The sequence below is a fragment of the Octopus sinensis genome, linkage group LG23 (genome assembly GCF_006345805.1).
Source record: "Octopus sinensis linkage group LG23, ASM634580v1, whole genome shotgun sequence".
NCBI classification, from domain to species: domain Eukaryota; kingdom Metazoa; phylum Mollusca; class Cephalopoda; order Octopoda; family Octopodidae; genus Octopus; species Octopus sinensis.
In genome coordinates, this window is record NC_043019.1 from 9,892,802 (window position 1) to 9,905,156 (window position 12,355).

A 12,355-nucleotide genomic window follows, 5' to 3' on the forward strand; every position below is an offset into this window, starting at 1 on the left:
ATTAAAAAACAAATTTAAACAATTGTAAGTAAATTTAGACAAATGTAAGAAATCTTTACATGGTCATTTGCCCTCATAAAAAGAGCCATTAAATCTCTCTTCTAGATGTTGTAAAAGAGGAAAATCACATTAGATAGTTTTGCCTTATCTGTATAAAAGTTGATGTAGTCACAACTAGAATGTCTGATCATAAATCTGTCTGATTTGAGTTGATCTCAAAATAAACGACAGCAACAACTCTACATGGATAAATTTGCAAAGCATTCAAAAGTAGTTGCAAGTGAAAATATATGAGCTATTATACAACTTAATTACCAAGCCAGTTCAGTGCATGAAAACAGCAAATGTTTATTACAACGTAATATTACTTAAAGTAGTCTAGTTGTGAAAATGATAATATTATGGTTATATACAATATTTTAAACAAAGTGTTTCTTGAGTGTTCTGTGCAAACTTCATGCAGTCAGGTGCTGACTACACTTTTGTCCAAAGAACAAACTATATAACTCATGAAAGAAACCAAAACAGTTGTCACATTATGGCATGCCAAAAGTACTTGAAACATGTCACTGGCCAACTGGAGGTGTCTTCTTGGGGTTAAAAACAACAATAACACCGTCCTCAATAGGACCACCATATTTAGTTGGCAAATATATTTTATGATTCCATACTGTTACTGTTTATCTCTCGCTTAAAAATTTAACATAGCTTATCTCACTCTTTCTACTAGATCAACGACTGTGTATTGCTAGAAAAGGAGATAGTATTTTGTGATTGGAATTTCTTCATCACTTGCCAGTGATTAACACACACTGAAGATGGGTAGTCACTCAGAAACCTGGGTTTGTGTGTATCAAATAAGGATAGAGATGGGAGCGATGACCTTCCTCATAAATACTAATCAGACACAGACTGTGTCAATGGCCAGCTGGAGGAGGTGTCTTCATGGGGTTAAAAACAACAGTAACACCATCCTCTATAGGACCACCACAATGTTTTATGATTCTGTAATGTTACCGCTTATCTCTCACTCAAAGATTTAATATTGTTTTCAGAGGAATAAACATGTTTATTTGCATTTCACGATTTAAAAAAAGAAGCATAAAACAACTAATTTCCCTTAACAGCCCAGAAAAAGTTTACCTTAAACCAGATAACTATCTTAGTAGTTCACCTTGTCATCTCTATCTTATGCCATCAGATTTCAATGAAAAGACTGATTATTCAGAAGTACCAACTTAGTTCTGTTTAATGTTTTGTCTTCTATTAAAGAATGCTTCACAATAATGACATGCTATGTACCTGGTTCCAAATTGCATAAGCACAATTAACTTAAATTACAATGGAATGTTATAAATTAGTTACCATATCCCATTATTGTTATCCTCATCAGCAGTTTACATCCACTTTTCCATGCTGGTATAAGTTGGATGGGTATTGGGAAGCATTGTTTTATGGCCAGATGTCCTTGTCACCAACCCTTTTAGTCATCTCTTATAAAACAGAGACAATATACCCATTCTAAAACAGTAATACACGTGGTATGGCTAACATATCACATACAGATCATAATTAGAACCAGGTTTCCCAGATTCAAGTTTTAAGTAACAAAATGACAACTGGCAACAGAATGTATCGTGGGTGAAGGCTGAATACTCGGACAGGTTACCCATTACATTTTCTAACACACAGACATTGCTGTGTTGCTGAGAAACAGACTTCTCAACCATGTAAAACCATGTAACTGAGGGTTCAGTTCCATTATGTTACACTTTGATCAAGGGCACAGAAACTGAAAGAGGTCCATCTCGAGCGTATGTATAGACATATAAGACATCATAAAGAAGAATGGAGAATTGTACATCTTCAAAAATGTGAGATAATATTTGGCAAATATCTATGTCAGCCACTTCAAAGTAGGCATTGTTTATTTACTTGAATTAACTTGTGCAATGTGTTTATATAAAGCAAATACATGAAGTTTGTCGGACTTGTGCTGTTGTGTGATCTTACTCCCACAGAATTACCACATCAGTGTCCTGCACTGATACAGTTTAAATAAATAAACAATGCCTGCTTTGAAGTGGTTGACATAAATATTTGCCAAATATTATCTCACATACCAGTAAACCCATGCTATCAGACAAAATTGTCTCTTGGTCGTCATACAAGATTGTGTTGTCCAGGGTCATGCACTATTGACCACCTGTATCTTTGATTTACTGAAATATCATCATTGCTATCTGAATCACCCAACTGTGTACTAAGAAAATACTCTCAGAGTCATCGTCCAAATCGGAAGGAATAGATGAGGATGGAAGTATAGTGGAGGAGCTTAGTGTAGCTGGATGCAATGACCATAAATTGCGTGGAGGCAGAGCTGGATGAGATGACTGTGATGATGCACAAAAGCATAGCCGGACATAATGACCATAAATTGGATGAAACTGGTGTAGATGATGAAGTTGATGGAACTGAACTGGTAGGACACAATGAGGGTGATGGAACCAGAGCAGTAGGACATGATGAGATTGACAGAGCTAGTATGGTAGGACATGACAAGGCTGACAGAATTGGAGTGGTAGGACATGATGAGGCTGACAGTACTGGAGTGGTAGGACATGATGAAGCTCGAGTGGTAGTACATGATGATGAATGTGATGAAGGTGGAGTGGTACGATGTAATGATGAAGCCAGAGTAGTAGGATGTGACTATAATTTACATATGGGATCAGAACCTGACCGTAAATTACAAGCAGGACCACAAGATTCAGCTACAACATTGGCTGAAGATGGAGTGAAATGTGGAGAATAGGGTAGTTGATCAACCACTTCAAAGTCAAATCATGCACAGCAGCCATTGAAAGCAAGGACTACTGGGCTGGAGCCTTGTCCCAATGAAACAAGACCCCTTCTGTCAATGTTCCTGGGTGTTTGGTTTCGACAGCTTTTCATAACTGCCTCAGCAAGTTGGCATTGTATTCTCCATTGATGGTTTGACTCTTTTGAAGATAGTCAAACACAATGCATTTTACATCCCAAAAAACTGAGGCCATCAGCTTCCTTGCAGATGAAATGATCTTGGCCTTCTTTAGGGAAGGTGACGAGAGGTGTTTCCACTGCATGAATTGTCTCATTATCTCTGGCTCAAAGTGATGAACCCAATACTCATACTAGCTTAGGAAATGTTCAAGGAGACCAGCTGGATCTGTCTCAAAGTATGTTAGATTTTCTTGTGGTCTGATCAACCTGGGGCACTTTTGAGTAGGTGTTAGAAGATGTGGCACCCACCAAGCAGAAACCTTTGTTATGCCAAGTTCATTGTACAGAATATTTTCAGCTCTTTCATGGAATATGTTAATAGCATTAGCTATTTGATTTATAGTCAATCATCTGTCATCTATCAGCATATAGTGAACACAGTCAATGTTTTCCTTGGTGGTGGCAGTTGCAGGACATCCAAATGTTGATTCACCTTCAAGACTCACTTGCCCTTCCTCACCTAAATTCAGTTGCCCACTTTTGCATTGTTGATAAAGCTAGAGTCTCATCATCTAATGTAGCAAGCATGCCAGTATAAATGTAGTTGAGGGCTAAACGCAATTTTTTTTCTGCAGGTACTTGATACCTTGATGCAAAATTTTATCTATTTTCAACAAAAGTTGCGACTAGTTATTTGTGAAGTCTTCTTTAAACAGTCAAATGTCAATTTTCCTGAAAAGAAACAATGCAGCAATTGATAAGAAGGATTGAAATTAATGTATGCAAGATTTCACAGCTCTAGCATCACTCCTTCATGGTTAGTCTATGATCTTTTCAGCCCATCCTTAATTAATAATTTTGCTTCTTGTAGCAGATAAACTTTATGCATGGTAGGTATTTAAAGCATCGTTGAGTGACTGAGCCAAAAGTTTGAAATGTGATCATAATGTATTTGTGGAAATAGAGTAGGAAATCTACAAAAACCATTATCAGTCTAATATGACTCATCATCATCATTTAATGTCTGCTTTCCATACTGGTATGGGTTGGACATTTTTACTGAAAATTGTTAAGCCGGGGAGCTGCACCAGGTCCCAATCTAATTTGGCAAGGTGTCTATGGCTGGATGTTCTTCCTAACACCAACCACTCCAAGACTGTAGTGGGTGCTTTTATGTGCCACTGGCATGAGTGCCATTGATGTGACGCTGCCATTGGCCACGACTACAATCTCACTTGGCTTGACAGGTCTACACAAGCATGGTATATTGCCACTCATCTATCCCTAGTTTCTACATTGATCATCAGATAAGGGATCGGGGGACCCTGTCAAAGGCTTTCTCCATGTCAACAAAAGCCAAGGACCGAGGTTTATCTTTGGCTATGTATTTCTCCTGCAGCTGTCTTACCAGAAAAATAGCATCAGTGGTGCTTCTCCCTGGCACAAAACCAAACTGCATCTCATCTAGACTGACTCTTGACCCTCTCTGTGACTTTCATCACCTGATTCAACAATTTGATACCTTTGTTAATTATTTCTAAGGCATCCTAATCTCTGTGTCTCCCAGGACTACACCTTCTACACCCTCATAGTTGGCCCATCAGGAAGCATTGCTGAGATGTTTAAAATATCTGGTGGTGTATGTAAGGCCAAGTCGTCTGTATAGTTAATCAGGTGGTACACAAAGGAATCATAACCAATGACTGGTTTAGCAGCACCATAGTCAACTGCTACGAAGGTAAAGGAGACAGCTTAGATAGAAATAATTACAGAAGTATCAAGTTGTTCGATCAGGTGATGAAAGTCACAGAGAGTGTCTGGACTAATTCAAGTTCAAATACTAAGTAAAAATAAGATATTTTTTAAAACCATATGCGAAATTCTTTTAATTTAAAATTTCTTCCATACCCGTGGCACGTAAAAGGGTACCATTTGAGCATGATCATTATCAACGTCGCTTCACTGGCACCTGTACCAGTGGTACGTGTAAAAAGATTCGAGCGAGGTCGTTGCCAGTGCCACCTGACTGGCTCCCGTGCCGGTGGCACGTAAAAAGCACCCACTACACTCTCGGAGTGGTTGGTGTTAGGAAGGGCCTCCAGCTGTAGAAACTCTGCCAGATCAAGATTGGAGCCTGGTGCAGTAGTCTGGCTCGCCAGCCCTCAGTCAAAATCATGGAAAGCGGACGTTAAACGATGATGATGATGATGATGAATGTGTTTTCTTAATTACATTATATAATAGATAAGTAGATAAACAGATTATATGTGAAATAATAAACAGAAGCTTCATAAAAAGCAGAAACACGTAACTATTAAAACTGTAACTTGAGAAGTTTCAGCTACACACACACACACACACACACACACACATCATAATACCAGAAAAATTTGAAAAGAGTACCTCATCGACCATCATTGTGGACATACTTCTTCCAATTTCTTGCACTTCATGCTTATGTCCAACTGGAGACAGCAAGATAAAAAGAAATTTGGTTGGTAGTGTAACCTCTGTCAATTCTCCAATAATCCGGGATTTATGGAGCCTGACAAAAGCTAAATATTGCTTAGAAAGGGATTCTAGTTCTCCAACCATCATATTGGCAACTTCAGCATCTTTAGGAATCTTTCGCATAAAATGTAGGTTTCCCTAAAATTTGAAGATGAAAACAGTATGAACATCATTACAATCTGTTTCTAAAAACAGTGCTGGGAGTTTAATTGAACATCAAAATGTATTGGCCAATGTATGTGGGGAAAAGATGACCATGCTATTAAGGATGAATTTATATGAATGAATGCAAGGAGAGACTCATTATGAAAACAACAGGAAAAATTTAGCATAGGTCAAAGGACATTAATTAAACTCCAGATATTTAATTACAAACTAACAATATTGACAAAAAGGTGTACTTATTATCTATCTAACCCATGCTGACATTAGGTAAAAACACAAAAGCCAAAAGTAGCACTGATATTTAACAAGCTTTCTTCTGTTTGGAGACAATAAGGGTTTATAAATTTATAGGTTTTGCATTTCAAACAATTAAGATGTTTTATTGGCAATAATTAATGAGTCATTTAATTTATATGCTCATTTTTTGAATATGTACATTATCCCTTTCTTTGAATTTTGAAAACTATAAAGATTTAATAAAATAACTATTTACTAAATTTACTAATACATAATGCCTAAAATTTTTATACAAAATATCAGGAGCAATATAGTAGGATGGCATTAAACTTGAGTGTGAAAAGAGAAAAGATAAAATATATTATTGATTTTTTTAATATAAAAAGTGTTGGTGTGCGGGAGAACATTATATTCAAGAATGTATAGTACTCAAGTAAACACAGTATGCTTGTTATTATTAAGTTGGTGTTTGAAACAATAAAGAAAGTTTCTCACATAAAATTACGATGGAATATTTTCATTTAGAGATGAGTATTTTAAAATGCGAGGTTTTACATAATAGAATCAGAGGTAGTTCCAAGCAGATTGGAATCAAAAGGATTATATATTAGTTATATTATTATTAATTTTCCATAATTAAAGATATAGGTCTTATCTTTTGTTGTTTTTTTAATAACCTAAGCAATAGAAGGAAGGTAGCAATGTTTAATCTTTTTCAAGTCAACTGAAGCTGGAAGCGGGCAGGGAAAGAAGCTATCCTTAGATCAGATACCTGGCTTATATGCTTGCAGCAGAATATACTCTGCTTAAGGTACTCAACAGTCAGATCATTGTTAAAAACAGGTCAAGGATTAAGTATACCACTTCTGAACAAGAATGGTTTTCTCATGGGCTTCTACACAGATTCCATCTATCAGATTTACCCTCAAGACATTTTTGTTCATAAAAGTTGAGCCTGAAAACACTTGGGTAAGGTACCAATGTACAGGGGGATGAACCCAAAATGATATACTGACTTATATGCTTGCGAGTAAAAAAGAGAGTTGTGACACACGTCTTTCCTCCAAAGACTAACAATTTCTCAGATAAAATAAAATCCAAGCAAATGGTGGTTATCTGCATTGGCAATTGTATTATTTGAGAAAAGCAATACATACAGCACTCTTCTGCTTAGCTGAGCTCATCCTAACCCTTAATTTCTTTTCTTTATCTGAAGTATTTTACAAACAAATCAATGTTGTTGAGAACCAGCTCTAATTATTTTTTGTAGGCTACATTGAAAAGTAAATCATCACCCAATTAATGGTACCCACCTTAGGGCTGTGCAGTCACTATATTGACAACTGTGTTGATACTAAGAAAACATCAGCTTGATATGTTCATCACTTTCATTAACTCTTTGTAGCCCAGCTTAGAAGTTACCTCTACCATATCTGACACCTCAGTTTTTTCTTGAAATCTCCATCACTATCAATAATATCCACCTGTCCATCTTCATCCACTAAAAAACTGTTGACTTCCATTCCTATTTTCACTACTTTTCTGCTAAACCCACAAACTCACTAAATCTGCTGATTATGCAGCATTAACTTCATCATCATCATCGTTTAACGTCCACTTTCCCTGTTGGCATGCGTTGGACGGTTTAACTGAGGACTGGTGAGCCAGAGGCTGCACCAGGCTCAATTTGGACTGGCAAAGTTTCTACAGCTGGATGCCCTTCCTAATGCCAACCACTCCAAGAGTGTAGTGGGTGCTTTTTACATGCCACTGGTACAAGGGCCAGTCAGGCAATTCTGGCAATGACCACGCTCATGGTCAAAAGGTGTTTTTATGCGCTACCTGCATGGAATCCAGTCCAGCAGCACTGGCAACAACCATGCTCTGAATGTTGTTGTTAATGTGCCACCAGCGCATGTGCCAGTAAGGCGATGCTGGCAACAATCATGCTCGAATGGTGCTTTTCACATGTCACCAGCACAGGGGCTGAGCACATACTTTCTTCCTCAATCAAGAGTAACTTTGGTCTATCCCTCCTCTGAAACACAAATTCATCCACAACTTCCAAACCCAACTTTCTAATCCCACAACTGCTCCAATTTGTCCTGCACTATCTCACCTCACCTTTAAAAAAGGATAGAGTCTTACTTAGAAATTCCATAGCTTCCAACCACACGTAACCAAGCAAATGTTCTTACCAGTAAAGCAGCATCTGCCCCCTATATTAATAACATTACAATTATCACGGGGCCTATGTCACAGTACAATGTTACACAAAAGTTCTGTTGTGCATCTTCTAGCCTCATATATTGCATCATCTGCACACTTGGTAGAGTACTTTTCAATGGTAGAAACAGGCCATCACCTTGCCAATGACTTTCAAGAGCATACTGTGTATGACACATTGTGTATATCAGGCCAACCTGTCACCACCCACTTCAACACAACAAGCCATTCCATTACTCACTTACTGGTGTGTAGCATCTCCACACACCATGGATTTTTGTATTCAAGGAAACAAGAAGAACAATATTTCATATGGTACCATGACACTGTCAGGTTTAAATAAATGGTTTTCTTTCTGATTTTACACCTCTTTGTTCAGTAATCCTTTTCTTATCGTCCAACCACCCTCTCACCTCCATTTTTCCCTCCAATTCACCCTCACCTGCTTCTCTTCCTCTTTTCATTTCTTCTTCCTCCTGTCTCTCCCACCTATTACTTATATGAAATTCACATTGTCTTGTGTTTCTCATCACTTGAAGCTTGTTTCTTAAGCATTGAGCTCGTAAAATGTTGCTGTTTTACTTTAATTTCCCTCCTCTCAGCTGAAGGTGGGTTCAGTCAGAAACATTAGATATTCAACTTCCCATGGAACTTAACAATTTATTCGCAACAATTAATCTTAGGAAAAGCATCCGACTGATGATCATATTGAAACATAACTGGAATGCATTGTCAAATATCAAAATCAAAGGGCTATCATTCTTGTATGAGAATGGAAAAATTATTTTAAAATTTTCTCTCAAAAAACTAAAGAACAGATAAGACACTATGGAGATAAGTTTCATGCAATAAGTTTTAATATTTTGGGGATCTGGGGCAAAAAGGTTGATGTGTAACCATCTGTCAGTGTTGACACAGCATTTTTGTAGGATTAGCAGTAATTTGTATGTAGTGAGAATATTCAGCAGTTACCTAAATATCATGCTTTGCTGGAATGTTGCTTGCCTGATCAATGACTATGGTCAATCCCGATCTGGTCAATCATGACTTTATGTGGAACAGAGCTCCAGTGACTAATATCAACTTTGGCACTTTTTTTGCTGAGCCTCTTGATCGGTATAAAATGAACACATGTGACCACCAGCAGTCAGAGAGCCTTGGTTTGAAGCAGAGACAACCAGTAGATGACATGGCAAACAGACACAGGCAGCAGCTGAACCTAGCTAATATCATCATTATAAACAATCCGGCAGAAACATGACAACGAGCAGAAAAACTTTTCTAATACCATTTCAATTATAATAATACCCAAACCCTCTCAGCATTTGTCATTATAATATTTCAATTACACTAACCACAATAACATTCAACTCTCTCAACCAGAAATAAAGTTTGCTTGTAAAAGTCTCAACAGGTTTCATAGTTTTCTTCTATGCACAACTGTTGACCTCTGACGCTAGAAATAACAGCCAGCACCTAACAGCTAATAGCCAGCTCACAACATTAGCAGTCAGAGACACTTCCTCACATTTAGCTATTCAGCTCAACTACAAGTGGTAAACACAGGGCTGTCGTCAAGCCCCTGCAACCCCTGTGGTCGCAAGGGGCCTCTGAGATTGAGGGGCCCAATGTTAAGATCAAAGTACATAGATGAGCCATCTATTTACTTTGGTTAAGATGTTAACTGAAAATTTCAAGCCAGACGAGGAAAAATACCAGGGTGCACCATAAATAAATTTAAAAGAAATGAAAAAAGTAAATAAAAAAGTTTGTTGACGAATTCCCTCGGGAGATAAAAGAGAAATGAAAGAAATCCAAACCAATGAAAATAAGAACAACTTCAATAAAAAAGACAAGAAAAAGAAGTAATGGTGATGAAAGCTGGGGATGTATACTTATAGATACATACAAACGTACACACACAAGCATATGTACACGTTCATTCCTTTATACATACACACATATATACAACTAGCTTTTTACACACACACACATATATATACAACTAGCTTTTCTTCTGTTTCCATCTACCAAATCCATTCACAAGGCTTTGGCCAACTCGGGTCAATAGATAGATAGATAGACGTGTACCAAGCACACACATGCATTTCTAAGTCTCTCTGTCTCACACTCTTTCTCTTTTCATTTTTTTTTCTCTCTCTCTCTCTGCTCTAATAGATGTGTAATATCAGTGTGCATACATGACAGAATGTAAATGCCCTGAGAGAGAAAAGTTGGACATAAGAAGCATCAGATGACTGCACTGGTATGGTCATGTGTTGCGCATAGACGAGGACAGCTGTGTGGAAAAGTGTCACACCCTAGCAGTAGAGGGAAGCTGTGGAAGAGGTAGACCCAGGAAGACCTTGGACGAGCTGTTGAAGCATGACCTTTGCAAGTTGGACCTCATCGAAGCGATGACAAATGACCGAGACCTTTAGAGATATACTGTGCTTGAGAAGACCTAGCAAGCCAAGTGAGACTGTAACCGTAGCCTGTGCAAGTGCAGCATAACCAGCCCATTTAAGAGTACCCTTCAATCATTGGGCAATAAACTGCGCTTGCAAAGATCTGTTGAGGAAAGTGAAGTCATTGTCATGGCTGATGACAGTACCGCCTAATTAGCACCTGTGCTGGTGGCACGTAAAAAGCACCATTCACACATGGTTGATGCTAGAGCCTCCTGACTGGTCCCGTGCTGGGGGCACATGAAAAGCACCATTCCAGTGTGGTTGATGCCAGTACCAGCTGTCTGGTCCTGTGCCAGTGGCATGTAAAAAGCACCCACTACACTCTCAAAGTGGATAGTATTAGGAAGGGCATCCAGCTGTAGAAACATTGCCAGATCAAATTGGAGTCTGGTGCAGCTTTCTGGCTCACAAGCCCTCAGTCAAACCGTCTAACCCATGCCAGCATGGAAAGTGGATGTTAAACGATGATGATGATGATGATGATATTTATTTGGTGCTGTTATTTGATGTTGTTGAAAAGCTGGTCACTTTGTATCCAGAACAGTGGCCTTTGACCTCCCAAGGCAATAAAAACATAATTCTTTCTGTACCAAAACAATGCTTGTGCACACACACACACACACACACACACACACAGAAGTTTGCGTGTGTGTATGTATCTATCTATGTACAGATATTGTTTGCTCACTGTCACCAAGCATCTCAATTCTTTAGTGGCAACTAGTTTGTGATCGATGTATTTTACTTTGCAAAGTACTAGTTTCTCCTTGAATTTGTGATTTCAGAGAAAGGTAAGAAATTCCTCATATTTTGCATCTTTGGTATTTTGACTTTACAGTTTGAATTGTAGAATTGTCTGTCCAATCGAAATATTGCAACAGCTAACAGTGAAACATAGAATTAAAAAAAGGCTTTTTCGACTGTTTTCAAGTCTTTGAGAACATTCATGTCTATTTTTCAAAAATATATAATTTGAAATAGCTTGCTTTTGTTTTGGACTGAAGAGTTTTTGTATTTTAATGTTCTTGAATAAACTTTTTTGTATACAAAAGCTGAGACAACTATACTCCACAGTTGTCATTTTGAAATGCTTGTCTTCTGATATTTGTGAGTCCATTGAATAAATATTCAACCGTATTAAATGTTGGCCTTCCTAAACATGAAATTATATGATAGTTTCAGCTCCAAATAAATTTAACTTGTACTTTTAAAGATATTCTTTAGGTTAACGAGAAATATTGAACTTCAGATAGAATAAAGTAAAATGTAGTTATGAATAAAAGGTGTGTAGATTATGAACTTTGGTTGAAGAGATAGGGCCTTGAAACAAAAAGTTGCAGGGGGCCTCTAAAAGTCATGCAACGGTCCTGGGTCAATGACACCTAACAGCTACAATTGATGATCCCCAAGTGGGACAGAACATCTTCACAGCCATATGTATAATTCTCCTTGAGAAATCCTTGATTATCCAGTAGATATTACTGTATTTGTTGGTCGTAAATCATCATTATCTGTTTAATCATTACTTTTTCATGTTTGCATGAGTCAGATGAGACTCCTTTGGTGCTAAGTTTTCTATGGTTAGGTGTTCTTCTTGACATCAATCCTAAGTTATTTCCATGCAAAGAAATGATCCCCCAGTCTATAGGACAAGGAACAGCCTGGACATGATTATGTGGAGAACTGGAAACAAATGACATTATTTGTATTAACAGTGAAGCTTTTGTTCACAAAGATCACGCAACATGGTGAAGACATCAAGA

General features: G+C 37.7%; 1 protein-coding gene across 1 annotated transcript in view; it reads right to left on the minus strand.

Annotated features, from left to right (window-relative positions):
* The window catches only part of LOC115223673 (electroneutral sodium bicarbonate exchanger 1-like), a 125,395-nt gene that overhangs the window by 50,790 nt on the left and 62,250 nt on the right, over nt 1–12,355 (minus strand). The window contains exon 9 of the mRNA XM_036512625.1: nt 5,386–5,631. Coding sequence (XP_036368518.1) covers nt 5,386–5,631 — 246 coding nt within the window. The remainder of the gene's footprint in view (nt 1–5,385; nt 5,632–12,355) is intronic.